The sequence below is a fragment of the Mustelus asterias genome, chromosome 23 (genome assembly GCF_964213995.1).
Source record: "Mustelus asterias chromosome 23, sMusAst1.hap1.1, whole genome shotgun sequence".
Classification (NCBI taxonomy): domain Eukaryota; kingdom Metazoa; phylum Chordata; class Chondrichthyes; order Carcharhiniformes; family Triakidae; genus Mustelus; species Mustelus asterias.
The window spans coordinates 72,856,581-72,876,732 of NC_135823.1; the positions used below are offsets into that span (position 1 = coordinate 72,856,581).

The 20,152-nt window shown below is 45.0% G+C and overlaps 1 protein-coding gene across 1 annotated transcript in view; it reads right to left on the bottom strand.

Annotated features, from left to right (window-relative positions):
• tmc7 (transmembrane channel like 7) overlaps positions 1–17,286 on the bottom strand; it is a 100,061-nt gene extending 82,775 nt beyond the window's left edge. Inside the window, exon 1 of the mRNA XM_078240933.1 lies at positions 16,924–17,286. Coding sequence (XP_078097059.1) covers positions 16,924–16,969 — 46 coding nt within the window. The 5' untranslated portion in view covers positions 16,970–17,286. The remainder of the gene's footprint in view (positions 1–16,923) is intronic.
• Between the last annotated feature and the right edge of the window lie 2,866 nt (positions 17,287–20,152).

Here is a 20,152-nt window from a genome sequence, read left to right on the forward strand (position 1 = left end):
AGTTTAGGAGAGTGGTCCAAGAAGTGGCTGATGAAATTCAACGTGGGCAAGTGCGAGGTCGTGCACTTTGGAAAAAAGAATAGAGGCATGGACTATTTTCTAAACGGTGACAAAATTCATAATGCTAAAGTGCAAAGGGACTTGGGAGTCCTAGTCCAGGATTCTCTAAAGGTAAACTTGCAGGTTGAGTCCGTAATTAAGAAAGCAAATGTAATGTTGTCATTTATCTCAAGAGGCTTGGAATACAAAAGCAGGGATGTACTTCTGAGGCTTTATAAAGCACTGGTTAGGCCCCATTTGGAGTACTGTGAGCAATTTTGGGCCCCACACCTCAGGAAGGACATACTGGCACTGGAGCGGGTCCAGCGGAGATTCACACGGATGATCCCAGGAATGGTAGGCCTGACATACGATGAACGTCTGAGGATCGTGGGATTATATTCATTGGAGTTTAGGAGGTTGAGGGGAGATCTGATAGAAACTTACAAGATAATGAACGGCTTAGATAGGATGGACGTAGGGAAGTTGTTTCCATTAACAGGGGAGACTAGGACGCGGGGGCACAGCCTTAGAATAAAAGGGAGTCACTTTAGAACAGAGATGAGGAGAAATTTCTTCAGCCAGAGAGTGGTGGGTCTGTGGAATTCATTGCCACAGAGGGCTGTGGAGGCCGAGACGTTGAGCGTCTTCAAGACAGAAATTGATAAATTCTTGATTTCTCGAGGAATTAAGGGCTATGGGGAGAGAGCGGGTAAATGGAGTTGAAATCAACCATGATTGAATGGTGGAGTGGACTCGATGGGCCGAATGGCCTTACTTCCGCTCCTATGTCTTATGGTCTTATGGTCTTAACATATGAATAAAATGCCTTAGGGTTCTCCTTAATCCTGTCTGCCAAGAACATTTCATGACCTCTTTTTGCCCTTCTAACTCCCCGTTTGAGTTCTTTCCTACTCTCTCTGTATTCCTCCAGAGCTCCATCTGTTTTCAGTTGCCTGGACCTCTCTTTTCTTTTTGATCAGATCCTCAATCTCCCTGGTTATCCACGGCTCTCGAATCCTACCTTTCCTATCCTTCCTTTTTACAGGCACATGCCTGTCCTGCAGCCTTATCAACTGTTCCGTAAAAGACTCCCACATGCCAGACGTGGACTTACCCCGGAACAGCCTCTCCCAATCGACGGCCACCAATTCCTGCCTAATCCGGCTATAGTTAGCCTTCCCCAATTTAGCACCCTACCCTGAGGACAACACTCATCCTTGTCCATTACTATCCTAAAGTTAACAGAGTTGTGGTCACTATTTGCCACAGGTTCCCCTACCGAAGCTTTGACGACCTGACCGGGCTCATTTCCCAGAACTAGATCCAGTATAGCCCCCTCTCTAGTTGGACTATCTACATACTGTTCCAAAGAACCTTCCAGCACGCATTTTATAAATTGCTCCCCGTCCAGACCCCCAGCCCAAAGCACTTTCCAGTCTATACCAGGGAAATTGAAGTCTCCCACTACAACAACCCTATTTTTCTGCACATATCCAGAATCTCCTGACATATCCGTTCCTCCACTTCCCGTGGGCTGTTGGGTGGCCTGTAGTATAAGCCCAAACATAGCGATTGCACCTTTCCTGTTTCTGAGCTCCACCCACAGCGACTCAGTACATGACCCCTCTAAATTATCCACCCTCTGCACCGCTGTAATATGCTCCCTAACTAATACCGCTACTCCCCCACCTTTTTTAGCCCCTCCTCTGTCTCGCCTAAAACACTTATACCCCGGAATATTCAGCTGCCAGTCCTGTCCTTCTTTTAACCATGTCTCCCTCACCGCAACCACATCCAAAGGCCCTAAGATTCACAAATGTATACAATGTTCAAAGACAATACACATCTCTTTAACTTGTGCTTGGCCTCCTGTTCTGTCCTTGTCCTTTTCTATAATGATGCTAAATCTAACTATTCTATGGTCACTACTTCCAAAATGCTCCCCACTGCTACTTCAACCACTTGCCCAGCTTCATTTCCTAAGACTAAATTTAGAATTACACTCCCTCTCATTGGTGTTGTTACGTGCTGGCTAAAAAGCAGTTCAAACATGTTCTGCTCTTTGTGCCCTCACTTTTCATATCCTAATTGATATTAAGGTAGTTGAAATCCCTGACAATTACTGCCACATTGTTTTTGCACTCAGAAATCTGTCCACCTACTTGCTCTTCTAACTCCTTTCTACTATTTGGTACAGTCCTAGCAGTGTGGCTACCCCTTTTTTTATTCTAAGCTCAATCCATTTGGCTTCATTTAATATGTCAATCCTCCTCACAACTATAATTGATTCTTTAACCAATAAGGCTACACCCCACCTTTTATTCTCCCCCTCCCTATCCTACCTGAAAACCATTTCCAGGGATGTTGAGCTGTCACTTTTGATCCTCCTTAAGCCAGGTTTCCATCACACTGCCATGTGTCTGTGCCCTCAACTCATTGGTTTTATTCACTATGCTCCTTGCATTTACATATACACCTTTTAACATTGCCAAATCCCTGTGCTGTACACTTTTTAACCTGTGCTAAAGAACAGTACAGCACAGGAAACAGGCCCTTCGGCCCTCCAAGCTGCTTCTGTCTTTCACAATTACTCATTAATTCTTCTTCTCACATCTCCTGCTCTAAATTTGCCCTCAGGTTCCCATCCCGTCGCCATGAAACAGCACTAGCAAATCTCCCTGAGAGGATGGTCACCCGAGTACTGATCAGAATCAGAGTGGTACAGTGTGGGAAAGACCCTTCGTCCCATTGTTATCATCCAGGTTAAAAACTCCAAAGTATTTTATGAAGTCCGTCTGGATCATAAGATTTGCAATTTGGATTTGAATCATACTGCTGGTATGATTCAAATTTTATCAAACAAAATTTATTGAAGAATAGTTAACATATGTAGAAAGAAAATTAGCAATAACTTTTATCCATTACAAACAAGAAAAAACTAACAATGAAAATGTATAAACCTTAACAGCTAAATACTGTTCCAACCAAACAAGCCCCATAAACAAACACCCCTGCCACTTACCGGAACTTAGTCCTTTGGTTGGATTTTTTGCTCTCTTGCCACACTCACCCAGACAAGCTTGAAGTCAGAACAGCTTCCCAAAACACCGGGGAGAAAGAGACAGAACACTGCATCCAGCCTGAAGTTAAAAACACCTAACTTCCAGCAGACCCTGAGGTAGAGGTAATGCTGCTGCTGGCCTCCAGCTTTCAGCCAACAAACACCAACAGCAGAATGTTCACTCCAGGAAGGCAAGAAGACCTGCTTCCAGCTAGCCAGCAGAGTTTACAATACCAGGGAGAGAGAAAGAAAACCTGCCTGCAGTTTGAAAACCAAGACAGCCTCTGACTCTGAACCAAACTGAAAGGAAAATAACTCCTGTCACCTGACCTGTCAATCATTCTTCCCCCAATAATTCAAAAGGCCGTAAAATCCTGGACACTGCATGAGGTCCAGAATAAAAATAAACAAATCCCCATTTAAAACATTTAAGCAGCAATAAAAGGACTTCTAAGCAGACAGCTCAATGCCTGCTTATAACTGCAGAGAACATGATTTAAAATATCTTTAACGGTACAGTAGCTTCAACACCATCGAGTCTGCAGCGACAACAGTTACCATTAAAGGCACGCTAATCCCATTTTCCTGCCCTTGCATCCTTGAATGTTATGATATTTCAAGTGCTCATCCAAATACTTTTTGAAGGTTAAGGTTTCCAGCTGTAACTACCTTCCCAGGCAGTGCATTCCAGATTCTCACCATTCGATTTTTTTTTCTCAAATCCCTCTTAATCTCCGGCCCCTCACCCTAAAACTATGACCCCTCAACCAAGGGGAATAACTGCTTCCCACTCACCCCTATCCATACCCCTCATTATCTTATACACCTCAGTCATGTCCCCCCTCAGCCTTCTCTGCTCTAAAGAAAACAATCCAAGCCTATCCAGTCTCGCCTCATAGCTCAAGTGCTCCATCCCAGGCAACATCCGAGTGAATCTCCTCTGTACCCCCTCTAGTGCTATTCCTATAGTGAGATGATCAGAACTGCACACAGTACTCCAGCTGTGGCCTAACCAATGTTCAGTCCAGCTCCAACATTGCTTCCTTGCTCTTATATTCTATGCCATGAATGATAACAGTCAGTGTCCCATATGCCTTCTTTAGCTACCCTATCCACCTACTCTGCTGTCTTCAGGGATCTGTGAATAAGTACCCCAAGATCCCTCTGTTCCTTTGAGCTACCCAGTATCCTGCTTTATCCTGTTACTTCTTCCAAAGTGCATCACCTCGCATTTATCAAGGTTAAATACCAAACAATAAGAGGCCTGGCACTGATCCTTGTGGTACGCCACTGGATACCGGCCTCTAGTCACCCAAACAGCCTTCTACCACCACCTTTTGTGTCCTATTACTAGGCCAGTTTCGGATCCGTCTGACCAAGTTTCCCTGAATTCCGTGTGCTTCAGACTTCTCAACCTACCTCCCATGTGGGACCTTGTCAAAGGCTTTGCTAAAATCCATATAAACTACATCAGCTGCACTTCCCTCATCCACACACACAATCACTTTTTTGGAAAATTCTAGCAAATTTGTTAGTCATGACCTCACTCTGACAAAGTCATGTTGACGATCCCTAATCAACCATGCTGTGCCAAGTGGAGATTTTTCAACAATAGTTTCCCTACCACTGATGTGAGACTCACCGGTCAGAATTTCATCTCTACCAACCCTTCTTGAAAAGTGGAAACACACTAGCGATCCTCAGGTCTGCTGGCACTTCTCCCGTGTAGTAAGAAGTCTCACAACACCAGGTAAAGTCCAACAGGTTTATTTGGCAGCACAAGCTTTCAGAGTGCTGCTCCTTCATCAGGTGAGTGAGGACTTGTGTTCACAAACAGCTCATATACAGACACAAACTCAATTTACAAGATAATGGTTGGAATGCGAGTCTTTACAGGTTATCAAGTCTTAAAGGTACAGACAATGTGAGTGGAGAGAGGGCCAAGCACAAGTTAAAGAGGTGTGTATTGTCTTCAGCCAGGACAGTTAGTGAGATTTTGCAAACCCAGGCAAGTCGTGGGGGTTACAGATAATGTGACATGAACCCAAGATCCCGGTTGAGGCAGTCCTCGTGTGTGCGAAACTTGGCTATCAGTTTCTGCTCAGCGATTCTGCATTGTCATGTGTCGTGAAGGCCGCCTTGGTGAACGCTTACCCGAAGATCGGAGGCTGAATGCCCGTGACTGCTGATGTGTTCCCCGACTGGAAGGGAACACTCCTGCCTGGTGACTGTCGAGTGGTGTTCATTCATCCATTGTCGTAGTGTCTCCACAGTCTCCCCAATGTACCAAGCCTTGGGACATCCTTTCCTGCAGTGTATCAGGTAGACAACAATGGCCGAGTCGCAAGAGTATGTACCGTGTACTTGGTGGATGGTGTTCTCACGTGAGATGATGGCATCCGTTGCAGTACCGTGAAGTGTTGAGGTGACCGTCCTTGATGGAGATGCGTGTCCAGGAATGCAACCGATTCCAGAGTGCAGTCCATGGTGAATCTGATGGTGGGATGGAACTTGTTGATGTCATCATATAGTTGTTTCAATGATTGTTTACCATGAGTCCAAAGGAAGAAAATGTCATCGATGTATCTAGTGCCTAGCGTCGGTTGAAGGTCCTGTGCGGTGAGGAGGTCTTGTTCGAATCTGTGCATAAATATGTTGGCATATTGAGGTGCGAATTTGGTCCCATGGCTGTTCCGTGTGTCTGGATGAAGAACTGGTTGTTGAAGGTGAAGACATTGTGGTCCAGGATGAAGCAGATGAGTTGTAGAATTGCATCTGGAAATTGGCAGTGGTCGGCATTGAGTACTGAGGCAGTTGCAGCAATGCCATCGTCATGGGGGATGTTGGTGTAGAGTGCTGAGACATCCATTGTGACGAGGGGTGCTCCTGGTTATAAATTTATAAATCGGAGTATCGAGTATAAAAGTTGGAGTGTTATGGTAAGGTTATATAAGGCATTGGTGAGGCCGAATTTAGAGTATTGTGTACAGTTTTGGTCACCTAGTTACAGGAAGGATGTAAATAAGATTGAAAGAGTGCAGAGAAGGTTCACAAGCATGTTGCCGGGACTTGAGAAGCTGAGTTACAGAGAGAGATTGAATAGGTTGGGACTTTATTCCCTGGAGCGTAGAAGATTATGGGGAGATTTGATAGAAGTGTATTAGATTTTGATGGGTATAGATAGAGTGAATGCAAGCAGGCTTTTTCCGCTGAGGCTAGGGGAGAAAAAAACCAGAGGCCATGGGTTAAGGGTGAAAGGAGAAAAGTTTAAAGGGAATATTAGGGGGGGCTTCTTCACGCAGAGAGTGGTGGGAGTGTGGAATGAGCTGCCGGATAAAGTGCTAAATGCGGGGTCACTTTTAATATTTAAGAAAAACTTGGACGGGTTCATGGATGAGAGGGGTGTGGAGGGATATGGTCCAAGTGCAGGTCAGTGGGACTAGGCATAAAATGGTTCGGCACAGACAAGAAGGGCCAAAAGGCCTGTTTCTGAGCTGTAATTTTCTATGGTTCTTTGGTTCTCTGGTTCAACTGCTCCATGTGTGCTGAGTTTCTGTAGGAAGTCCACAGTGTCACAACAGAAGCTGGGGGTTCTTTGTACAATGGGTTTCAGGATGCCCTCGTCGTAGCTGGAGAGGTTCTCACACAGGGTCCCATTGCCTGATACGATGGGATGGCTGGGTGTGTTGGCCTTGTGTATCTTCAGGAGGCAGTAGAGACCTCCAACACGGGGAGTACGTGGGATGAGAGCACGGAGGGTGCTCTGAAGGTCCGGATCAAAGGTCTTGATCAGTCTGTTGAGTTGATGGATGTGTTCTTTGATTGGATCTGCGGGTAACTGTCTGTACTGTTCCTCGTGGTCCAGTTGTCAGTACAGTTGCGACTCAGCCAACGTTGTCTACCTGATACGCTTCAGGAAAGGATGTCCCGAGGCATGGTACATTGGGGAGCCATGCAGACGCTACGACAACGGATGAATGAACACCGCTCGACAATCACCAGGCAGGAGTGTCCCCTTCCAGTCGGAGAACACTTCAGTAGTCAAGGGCATTCAGTCTCTGATCTTCAGGTAAGCGTTCTCCAAGGCAGCCTTCACGACACACGACAATGCAGAATCGCTGAGCAGAAACTGATAGCCAAGTTCCGCACACATGAGGACAGCCTCAACCGGGATCTTGGGTTCATGTCACATTATCTGTAACCCCCACGACTTGCTTGGGCTTGCAAAATCTCACTAACTGTCCTGTCTGGAGACAATACACATCTCTTTAACTTGTGCTTGGCCCTCTCTCCACTCACTTGATTACCTGTGAAGACTCGCATTCCAACCATTATCTTGTAAATTGAGTTTGTGTCTATCTATGCCCTGTTTGCGAACACAAGTCCTCACTCACCTGATGAAGGAGCAGCGCTCCGTAAGCTTGTGCTACCAAGTAAACCTGTTGGACTTTAACCTGGTGTTGTGAGACTTCTTACTGTGCTTACCCCAGTCCAACGCCGGCAACTCCACATCACTTCTCCCCTGTGGTCAGAGAGGAATTAAAAATTTGCGTCAGAGTCCCAGCAATTTCCTGCCTCCCTTCCCACAACAGCCTGGGATGCAATTCATCCGGGCCTGGGGATTTGTCCATTTTTAAACCCCATCAAAACCTCCAAAACCTCCTCACTTTCTATGTCAAACTGCTCAAAGGTCCTCACAGACTCTTTTCCTAAATTCTGTACCTACATTCTCCTTCTCCTGATTGAAGAGCGAAAGAAGTATTCAATATACACCCTTCCAATATCTTACAACTTCACACACAGATTGCCACTCTGGTCTTTAATGGGCCCCACTCTTTTCCTGGTTAACCTCTTTCCCTTAATGTATTTATAGAATATCTTAGAATTCTCCCTAATCTCATTTGCAAGAGCTTTTACATACCCCCTTTTTGCTTTCTTAAATTCCCTCTTACACTTCCTATATTCCTCTAGGACTGCAATTGAATTGCTCCCTTTGGACTTGCTAAAAGCATTTCTCTTCTTCCTTATCCAGTCCTGAATTGTCCTAGACATCCAGGGTTCTCTGAGCTTATTGCTCTTACATTTCCCCATGCAGGGAACATATTGAACCTGTAGAACATAGAACATTACAGCGCAGTACAGGCCCTTCGGCCCTCGATGTTGCGCCGACCAGTGGTACCAATCTAAAGCCCCTCTAATCTACACTATTCCAATATCATCCATATGTTTATCCAATAACCACTTGAACGCTCTCAATGTTGACGAGTCCACCACTGCTGCAGGCAGGGCATTCCACTCCCTTACTACTCTCTGAGTAAAGAACCTACCTCTAACATCTGTCCGATATCTCTCACCCCTCAATTTAAAGCTATGTCCCCTCGTGCTAGCCAACACCATCCGAGGAAAAAGGCTCTCACTATCCACCCTATCTAATCCTCTGATCATCTTGTATGCCTCTATTAAGTCACCTCTTAACCTTCTTCTCTCTAACGAAAACAACCTCAAGCCCCTCAGCCTTTCCTCACACGATTTTCCCACCATACCAGGCAACATCCTGGTAAATCTCCTCTGCACCCTTTCCAACACTTCCACATCTTTCCTATAATACGGCGACCAGAACTGTACGCAATACTCCAAATGCGGCCGCACCAGAGTTTTGTACAGTTGCAGCATGACCTCCTCGCTCCGAAACTCAATCGCTCGACCAATAAAAGCTAACACACCGTACGCCTTCTTAACAACCCTATCAACCTGGGTGCCAACTTTCAGGGATCTATGCACGTGGACACCCAGATCCCTCTGTTCATCCACACTACCAAGTATCTTACCATTAGCCCAGTACTCTGTATTCCTGTTACTCCTTCCAAAGTGAATCACCTCACACTTTTCCGCATGAAACTCCATTTGCCACCTCTCAGCCCAGCTCTGAAGCTTATCTATGTCCCTCTGTAACCTGCCACTTCCCTCCGCACTGTCTACAACTCCACCGACTTTAGTGTAATCCGCAAATTTACTAATCCATCCTTCCACGCCCTCATCCAAGTCATTAATAAAAATGACAAACAGCAGTGGCCCCAAAACAGATCCTTGCGGTACACCACTAGTAACTGAACTCCAGGATGAATATTTCCCATCAACCACCACCCTTTGTTTTCTTACAGCTAGCCAATTCCTGATCCAAACCACTAAATCACCCTCAATCCCATGTGTCCGTATTTTCTGCAAAAGCTTACCATGGGGAACTTTATCAAACGCTTTGCTGAAATCCATATACACCACATCAACCGCTTTACCCTCATCCACCTCTTTGGTCACCTTCTCAAAGAACTCAATAAGGTTTGTGAGGCACGACCTACCCTTCACAAAACCATGCTGACTATCCTTAATCAAATTACTCTCCCTATTTCTTTTTTGAATGCCCCTGTTAGAGGGATTTAGGATAACCTGGGACTAAAAAGACTAATGGATTAAGATAAACTAATTTAGAATGAATATAGCATAGAAAAAGTATAAAGTACTAGGAGTCACAAAGGTACAGTTTGCATAGAAACACATATAACCATTGTTTGAAAATTTAAATGTGTATTTTTTGAAAACATATTGTATTCTGTATTAAAGGCATAAACCTTGACTAATGACACTCTACGGCATGATGGGAATCAGCTGAGCAAGAAGAACCACATTCCTTGAGGACAATACAGCTACTGAGAACTATCCTATCAGCTTATCAGAAGTTGGACAAAGGAAAGCCAGTGGACATGATTTATTTGGAATTCCAAAAAGTCTTTGACAAGGTGCCTTAGAGGAGGCTGCTAAATAAGCTAAGAGCCAATGGTTTTAGAGGGAAGGTATTGGCATGGATAGAAGATCGGCTGACAGACAAAAGACAGAGAGTGGGGAGACGGGGTACCTTTTCAGGATGGCAACCAGTCACTAGTGGTGTTCCACAGGGGTCAGTGTTGGGACCACAACTTTTCACTATATACATTAATGATCTGGAAGTTGGAACTGAGGGCATTGTTGCTAAATTTGTGGATGATACAAAGATATGTAGAGGGACAGGTAGTGTTGAGGAAGTGGGGAGGCTGCAGAATGACCTGGACAGGCTAGGAGAGTGGGCAAAGAAGTGGCAGATGGAAGACAATGTGGGAAAGTGTGATGTTATGCACTTTAGTAGGAAGAATAGAGGCATGGACTACTTTCTAAATGGGGAAAGGCTTCGGATATCTGAAACACAAGGGGACTTGGGAGTCCTGGTTCAGGACTCTCTCAACATTAACAGGCAGGTTCAGTTGGCAGTTAGGAAATCAAATTCATTTCTAGAGGGCTAGAGTACAAGAGCAGGGATGTACTCATGATGCTGTATAAGGTCTGGTCAGACCTCATTTGGAATATTGTGAGCAGTTTTGGGCCCCATACCTAAGAAAGGATGTGCTGGCCTTGGAGAGGGTCCAGAAGAGATTCATAAGAATGATCCCAGGAATGAAGGATTTGTAATATGAAGAGCGGTTGAGGAGTCTGGGTCTATACTCGATGGAGTTCAGAAGGATGAGGGGGAATCTAATCAAGATTTATAGAATACAGAGAGGCCTGGTCAGACTGGACATGGAGAGGATGTTTCCACTAGTGGGAGTAATTAGAACTCGAGGGCACAACCTCAGTGTGAAGGGGAGCACCTTTAAAACTGAGATGAGGAGGAATTTCTTCAGCCAGAGGGTGTTGAATATGTGGAACTCATTGCCAGAGGGCTGTGGAGGCCGGGTCACCGTGTGTCTTTAAGACAGAGAGAGACAGGTTCTTGATCAATAAGGGGATCAAGGGTTAAGGGGAGACGGGGTACCTTTTCAGGATGGCAACCGGTCACTAGTGGTGTTCCACAGGGGTCAGTGTTGGGAATGGGGATGAGAATCATATCAGCCATGACTGAACGGCGGAGCAGACTCGATGGGCCGAATGGCCTAATTCTGCTCCTTTATCTTAAGACCAAGAAAGTGCAAGCTTCCTAAACAGTAGAATGAATAGAATGATTCAATTTTCCCGATAAAGGATTGCTAAGTAGACAGTGGGAAAGGAAGGGACCTTGAGTTTAGAAATTGGGAGATAATGCTGCAGCTGTATAGGACCCAGGTCAGACCCCACCTGGAGTACTGTGCCCAGTTATAGTCGCCTCATTATAGAAAAGCTGTGGAAGCCATAGAAAGGGTGCAGAGGAGATTTATAAGGATGCTGCCTGGATTAGGTGGCATGCCTTATGATGATAGGTTGAGAGAGCTAGGTCTTTTCTCTTTGGAGAAGCAAAGGATGAGAGGAGACCTGATAGAGGTGTATAAGATGTTGAGGGGTATTGATAGAGTGGATTCTCAGAGGCTTTTACCCAGGGCTGAAATGGTTGCCACAAGAGGTCACAGGTTTAGCGTGCTGGGCAGTAGGTACAGAGGAGATGTTAGGGGTAAGTTTTTCACTCAGAGGGTTGTGGGTGTGTGGAATCGGCTGCCGGTAGTGGTGGTGGAGGCGGATTCAATAGGGTCTTTTAAGAGACTTTTGGATAAGTTCATGGTAGTAAGATAGAGGGTTATATGTAAGCCTAGTAGGTAGGGACATGTTTGGCACAACTTGTGGGCCGAAGGGCCTGTTTGTGCTGTAGCTTTTCTATGTTCTACATATCTGGGTTGCTAGGAGACAGTGAGAAAAGAACTTTTGAACTCTACAAATTTATGTATTCTCATGCTACCAGAGCATGAAATGTTATTGGCCAAGGTAAATGATTCATTCTAAAATGATTGGCTCATGTCCGGCTAGGATGAGCAGAGGCGGGCAAATGATTTTTGAAAAATTATCATTGTATTACTGATAACAATGCAATTCAGAATAACTTGGGCTGCCCCAAATTGTTCTCCTACGCGTGTGGACCCAGCCTGGGCAACAATAAAGTACGTCCTCAACCAGAATTACTGTATCCGTGAGTTCTTTGTGTTAGCTGAGCTGTAATTAATAAAAGGAAATCTCTCACATGCAAGCCAACATAATACACAGGTCAATGAAAAGCTCCCACTGCTCTGCTGTAGATTTTCCAGCAAAAAACTGTTCTCAAGTCAACTTTGGCTAGATCCTGCATTATTTTAATAAAATCCCAACCCAAAAACGTCTTTTGCTGGGCATTTTTTTCCTGTCCATAACAAACTTGAACCGTACTGTTATGGTCACTATCACTAAAATGCTCCCCACAGCCACATTGAACACTTGTCCCTCTTTGTTCCCCAGATCCAGCACTGCTCTATCCCTTGTTGAGCCTTCTACATATTGATACAAAAAACTCCCCTGAATACATTTCAAGAAATCTGTCCCCTCTGAACCCTTTACACGATGACTATCCCAATTAATGTCGGGGAAGTTGAATCGTATAATTACCCAATTATTATTCTCTCACGCCTCAGTGAATTGTCTACACATCTGCTCCTCTATTTCCTGCTGACTCTCTGGGGGCCAATAATACACACCCCCTTTATATTCCTAAATTCTACCGACAAAACCTTGTTTGAAGACCCTTCCAAGAGATCATCTTTCCTTATTGCAGTAACTGGTTTAATTAATAATACTAACAACCACCCTTTTTACACCCTCCTCTGTCTTGCCTAAAGATCCTATACCCCGGAATGTTGAGGTGCCATTCCCTCAACCACATTTCTGTGATAGTGACAATATCACATTTCCCTGTGTCGATCCACACCCTTAACTCATCAGTCTTACCTATTACACTCCTAACATTAAATACCATCCAGCCTTGCCTTACTCTCCTGACACGCAACATAACTGAACTCTCTGACTTGCTTCCTTTACTCTATCATGATGTGTCACAATTTTACTAATGCTCTGTTTACTAATCCCTCACCCTGCAAAACCAGCTTAAACTCCTCCCGACAGCACTAGCAAACCTATCTGCAAGGATGTTGGCCCCCTAATGTGGTTCCGGTGCAGTGTTTTAATTTGTCACATGTATTGGGATACAGTGAAAAGTATTGTTTCTTGTGTGCTAAACAGACAAAATATACTGTTCATAGAGTACATTGGGGAGTAGGAAATGAGGGGGTGTAGAATTTAGTGTTACAGTCATAGCTAGGGTCCAGTTTGTACAGGTCCCACCTTCCCCAGAACTGGTCCAATGCCTTAGCATCTGGTGCTATCTCTCCTACACCCAGCTCAATTCTCCTTTACCTAGACTCGCCTGCATAGGGACTGGGAATAATCCTGAGATTATTGCTTTAGATGTCCTGCTTTTCAATCTGCTTCCTAGCTCCCTAAAGTCTGCTTTCCTCATTCCTTTTCCTCCCAAAGTCATTGATACGTTGCGAGGATGAAATATCTACAAAATAAAGGCAAAATACTGCAGATGCTGGAACCTGAAACAAAAACAGAAAATGCTAGAAAAACCCAGCAGGTCTGAAAGCAGGCTCACCCTGACTCGAAACGTTGGCTCTATTCTCTCTCCATAGATACCGTCAGGCCTGCCAAGTTTTTCCAGCATTTTCTGTTTTTGTGTTTGAAATGTCTACAATGTTGGAGAACAATAAATGCGACATCACAACTGTATTCACTTTTAGTAGGGGATCAAGGAAAACAGAAAATTCTCAAAAAACTCAGCCGGTCTGGTTGTATCCGTGCAGCATCTCAAAGAGTTATAAGGAGCACGGATTTACAATATACTGACCCATTTTTTGTGATAAGAATGATGGTTAGGATTAAGCAATAAACTGGATAACTTTTGCACTATATAGTTAAAAGTTGAAATCAGGAAGTTGCTCCACTTCTGGAGAAGGTTCACAATAAAGATTATGCTCAAGACATTTAGAAACATAGAAAACTACAGCATAAAATGGGCCTTCGGCCCCACAAGTTGTACCGAACATATCCCTACCTTTTAGGCCTACCTATAACCCTCCATCCTATTAAGCTCCATGTACTCATCCAGGAGTCTCTTAAAAGACCCTATTGAGTTTGCCTCCACCACCATTGACGGCAGCCAATTCTACTCGCCCACCACCCTCTGTGTGAAAAACTTCCCCCTAACATTCCCCCTGTACCTACCCCCGAGCACTTTAAAGCTGTGTCCTCTCGTAGCAGACATTTCCACCCTGGGAAAAAGCCTCTGAGAGTCCACCCGATCTATGCCTCTCAACATCTTATATACCTCTATTAGGTCTCCGCTCATCCTACGTCTCTTCAAGGAGAAAAGACCGAGCTCCCTCAGCCTATCCTCATAAGGCATGCCACTCAATCCAGGCAACATCCTTGTAAATCGCCTCTGCACCCTTTCAATCTTTTCCACATCCTTCCTGTAATGAGGCAACCAGAACTGAGCACAGTACTCCAAGTGAAGGGGTTCTGCACACATGAGGACAGCCTCAACCGGGATCTTGGGTTCATGTCACACTATCTGTAACCCCCACAACTTGCCTGGACTTGCAAAATTTCATTAACTGTCCTGTCTGGAGACAATACACATCTCTTTAACCTGTGCTTAACGCTCTCTCCACTCACGTTGTCTGTACCTTGAAGACTTGATTACCTGTAAAGACTCGCATTCCAACCATTATTTTGTAAATTGAGTTTGTGTCTTTATGTGCCCTGTTTGTGAATAGAACTCCCACTCACCTGATGAAGGGGCAGCGCTCCGAAAGCTAGTGGATTTTGCTACCAAATAAACCAGTTAGACTTTAACCTGGTGTTGTGAGACTTCTTACTGTGTTTACCCCAGTCCAACGCCAGCATCTCCACTTCTTGACAGAAGCCAGAGGGTGGTTGTAGGGGGTTGTTTTTCAAACTGGAGGCCTGTAACCAGTGGTGTGCCTCAGGGATCAGTGCTGGGTCCACTGTTATTTGTCATTTATATTAATGATTTGGATGAGAATATAGGGGGCATGGTTAGTAAGTTTGCAGATGACACCAAGATTGGTGGCATGGTGGACAGTGAGGAAGGTTATCTCCAATTGCAGCAGGATCTTGATCAATTGGGCCAGTCGGCTGACGAATGGCAGTGGAATTTAATTTAGACAAATGCCAGGTAATGCATTTTGGCAGGTTGAACCAGGGCAGGACTTACTCTGTTAATGGTAGGACATTGGGGAGAGTTACAGAACAAAGAGATCTAGAGGTACATGTTCATAGCTCCTTGAAAGTGGAGTCACAGGTGGACAGAGTGGTGAAGAAGGCATTTGGCATGCTTGGTTTCATCGGTCAGAACATTGAATACAGGAGTTGGGACGTCTTGTTGAAGTTGTACAAGACATTGGTAAGGCCACACTTGGAATACTGTGTGCAATTCTGGTCACCCTATTATAGAAAGGATATTATTAAACTAGAAAAAGAGTGCAGAAAATATTTACTAGGATGCTACCGGGACTTGATGGATTGAGTTATAAGGAGAGGCTGAATAGACTGGGACTTTTTTCTCTGGAGCGTAGGAGGCTGAGGCGTGACCTTATAGAGGTCTATAAAATAATGAGGGGCATAGATCAGCTAGATAGTCAATATCTTTTTCCAAAGGTAGGGGAGTCTAAAACTAGAGGGCATAAGTTTAAGGTGAGAGGGGAGAGATACAGAAGTGTCCAGAGGGGCAGTTTTTTCACACAAAGGGTGGTGAGTGTCTGGAACAAGCTGCCAGAGGTAGTAGTAGAGCCGGGTACAATTTTATCTTTTAAAAAGCATTTAGATAGTTACATGGGTACGATGGGTATAGAGGGATATGGGCCAAATGCGGGCAATTGGGATTAGTTTAGGGGTTTTAAAAAAAAAGGGCGGCATGGATAAGTTGGGCCGAAGGGCCTGTTTCCATGCTGTAAACCTCTATGACTCTCTAATTCTTAATACTACGATAACTATTACCAAATAGCTTCACTGGCACTGAAATTTAACAAGTGTGGAAGTGCCATTCCTTCACATTGTTATTATTTTCAGGAATTCAAAAGGATTAAAACTTTTTCTTTGTGTCTCATAATGATATCTCTCATTTCCTCTCTTAGTATAGCTTGTTGTGCAGGTTTGGCATGAATAGATATCCTAGTTCATACTTTCAGATTGAGACTGTGTCTGAATACAGATTGATTAATATAGATTAAAGATGTTGGTACTGTTCACACATGATGTGGAGATGCCGGCGTTGGACTGGGGTAAGCACAGTAAGAAGTCTCACAACACCCTGTTGGACCTTAACCAGGTGTTGTGAGACTTCTTACATTGTTGACACACACACCCAGTCTGTGTTTGATACAGATTAAAGATGTTTGTATTATTCACACACACACAGTCCCATTCCCTGTGATTGTTTTAACAGTTTAATAAGATCCCAGAGGGGAATTTCTAAATGTTGCTCTAATGATGCCAATTGTTCACCACTAACCACAGGCCAGCTGAAAGGTGTTATCAGCACTGATTGCTGATAAAACACGCTCGCTGACTGGTTTTAATCTCGACATTTTGAAGTAATTTACATTGAGACCAGACTGGAGTGGAGTTTGAGGGAAGCTCCACAAAAACATTCCCTCAGAAACACTGCCCGGGGGGGGGGGTTATTCCCCGGGATTTGGGGAATGCCGAGGGACAGTTTCCCCCGAGTTCCCCTCTCTCCGGGAGGAAGATTCCTCAACTATTTCCCGGGCCATCGCGCCGGCGCTTCCCGCTCGCCCAGGCCGCTTCCAGAACCTTCCTCCCTCCAGGCCCGGGCCAGCGAGCGGGAGGGCGGCCGCCCGCCCGCCCGCCCGCCCAGTCCACCCGGCCCTCCGCCCGCCCGCCCGCCCAGTCCACCCGGCCCTCAGCGCCTCACTCACCGGAGGTCTTGCTGCTCTTTGAGGAGCTCTGCTTGACTTGCTGCATGGCGCCGGGCTCTGGGCCGCTCCCTCTCTCTCCCTCAGGTAAATGCTCAGGTGAAGCCGCCCTTTTCCTGTCAGCGCGACGCCGAAGCCGCCTCGAGGGCAACGCCTCACACCCGCTCTGTGCCTCACTCACTGACTAAACACTCCGACTGAACTGACTAAACTCACTGCAGTCAGCTAAATGCACACTGATTCAACTAAACACTGCACTCACTAAACACTGGATTCGGTTAAATACTCAATTCAGCTAAAAACATGCTGCATTCAGCAAAACACTGGATTCACTAAACACTGGATTCAGCCAATAACTAGATTACTAAACACTGGATTCAGATAAACATACTGATTCAACTAAACACTGGATTCAGATAAACATACTGATTCAACTAAACACTGGATTCAGATAAACATACTGATTCAACTAAACACTGGATTCAGATAAACATACTGATTCAACTAAACACTGGATTCAGCTCTGACTCTCACCAACTTTTACAGATGCCTCAGAGAAAGCATTCTTTCTGCTTGTATCACAGCTTGGTATGGCTTTTTGATTTGATTTATTCTTGTCACATGTATTAGTATACAGTGAAAAGTATTGATTCTTGCGTGTTATACGCACAAAGCATACCGTTCATAGAGAAGGAAACGAAAGAGTGCAGAATGTAGTGTTACAGTCATAGCTAGGGTGTAGAGAAAGATCAACTTGGTGCAAGATAGGTCCATTCAAAAGTCTGACAGCAGCAGGGAAGAAGCTGTTCTTGAGTCAGTTGGTACATGACCTCAGACTTTTGTATCATTTTCCCGACGGAAGAAGGTGGAAGAGAGAATGTCCGGGGTGCGTAGGGTCCTTAATTATGCTGCCTGCTTTGCCGAGCAGCGGGAAGTGTAGACAGAGTCAATGGATGGGAGGCTGGTTTGCGTGACAGATTGGGCTACATTCACGATCTTTTGTAGTTTCTTGCCGTCTTGGGCACAGCAGGAGTCATACCAAGCTGTGATACAACCAGAAAGAATGCTTTCTATGGTGCATCTGTAAAAGTTGGTGCAAGTCGGAGGTAACATGCTAAATTTCCTTAGTCTTCTGAGAAAGTAGAAGCATTGGTGGGCTTTCTTAACTATAGTGTCGGCATGGGGGGACCAGGACAGATTGTTGGTGATCTGGACACCTAAAAACTTGAAGCTCTTGACCCTTTCTACTTCGTCCCCATTGATGTCAACAGGGGCATGTTCTCCTTTACGCTTCCTGAAGTCAATAACAATCTCCTTCATTTTGCTGACATTGAGGGAGAGATTATTGTTGCTGCACCAGTTCATCAGATTCTCTATCTCATTCCTGTGCTCTGTCTCATCATGATTTGAGATCCGACCCACTACGGTGGTGTTGTCAGCAAACTTAAAAATCGAGTTGGAGGGGAATTTGGCCACACGTAGGTGTATAAGGAATATAGTTGGGGGCTGAGAACATAGCCATGTGGGGCACCGGTGTTGTGGATGATCGTGGAAGAGGTGTTGCCTCTCATTGTTTGTGGTCTGTGAGTTAGGAAGTTCAAGATCCAGTCGCCGAGGGAGGAGCCAAGGCCCAGGCCACGGAGTTTGGAGATGAGTTTTATTGGAATAATGGTGTTGAAAGCTGAGCTATAGTCAATAACTAGGAGTCTGACATAGGTCTTTGTTATCTACGTGTTCCAGGGTTCGGTGCAGAACTGTGGACCTGTTGCGGCAGTAATCGAACTGTAGTGGATCCAGGCAGTCCGGGAGACTGGAATTGATTCGTGCCACGACTAACCTTTTTGAAGCACTCCATAATGATGGATGTCACAGCCACCAGACAATAGTCATTAAGGCACGCTGCTTGGCTTTTCCTTGGTACCGGGATGATGGTCATCTTCTTGAAGCAGATAGGGACCTCAGATCGTTGTAAAGAGAGGTTGAAGATGTCTGCGAATCCCCCGCCAGCCTATCCATGCAGGATCTGAGTGCTCGTCCGGGTACCCCATCCGGGCCAGTCGCTTTCCGTGGGTTGACCTTCGAGAAAGCTGCCCTGACATCTGCAATGATAACTTCAGATACAGGTTCATCCAGGGTGGAGGGCGTGCTCTCGCTGACCCCTTGCTCAAAATGGGCATAGAATGCATTGAACTCATCAGGGAGAGGTGCGCTGGGGCCGGCGATTTTACATGCCTTCATCTTGTAGCCTGTTATGTCTTGCAGACCTTGCCATAGTTGGCGGGGGTCCGTGTGGCTGTCGTGGGACTCTAGCTCCTGCTCTGCCCAAAATTGCAAGAAACTACAAAGGGTCATGAACGAAGCCCAGTCCATCACTCAAACCAGCCTCCCACCCATTGACACTGTCTACACTTCCCACTGCCTCGGAAAAGCAGCCAGCATAATTAACAACTCCACGCAACCTGGCCATACTCTCTCCCACCTTCTTCCATTGGGAAAAAGATGCAACAGTCTGAGGATGCGTACTAACCGATTCAAGAACAGCTTCTTCCCTGCTGCCATCAGATTTTTGAATGGGCCTACCTCACATCAAATTGATCTTTCTCTACACCCTAGTTATGACTGTAACACTACATTCTGCACTCTCTACTCTCCTTCTCTGTGAATGGTATGCTTTAAATAGTGCGCAAGAAAAATACTTTTCACTGTATACCAATAAATGTGACAATAATAAATCAAATCAAAAGCTAAAAACATATACTGGCTTCAGCTAAACACTGGATTCAACTAAACACACTGCACTGGCTCCAATTAAACATAGATTCAGCTAAACACTGGATTCAACTAAACACACTGCACTGGCTCCAATTAAACATAGATTCAGCTAAACACTGGATTCAACTAAACACACTGCACTGGCTCCAATTAAACATAGATTCAGCTAAACACTGGATTCAACTAAACACACTGCACTGGCTCCAATTAAACATAGATTCAGCTAAACACTGAATTCAACTAAACACACTGCACTGGCTCCAATTAAACATAGATTCAGCTAAACACTGAATTCAACTAAACACACTGCACTGGCTCCAATTAAACATAGATTCAGCTAAACACTGAATTCAACTAAACACACTGCACTGGCTCCAATTAAACATAGATTCAGCTAAACACTGAATTCAACTAAACACACTGCACTGGCTCCAATTAAACATAGATTCAGCTAAACACT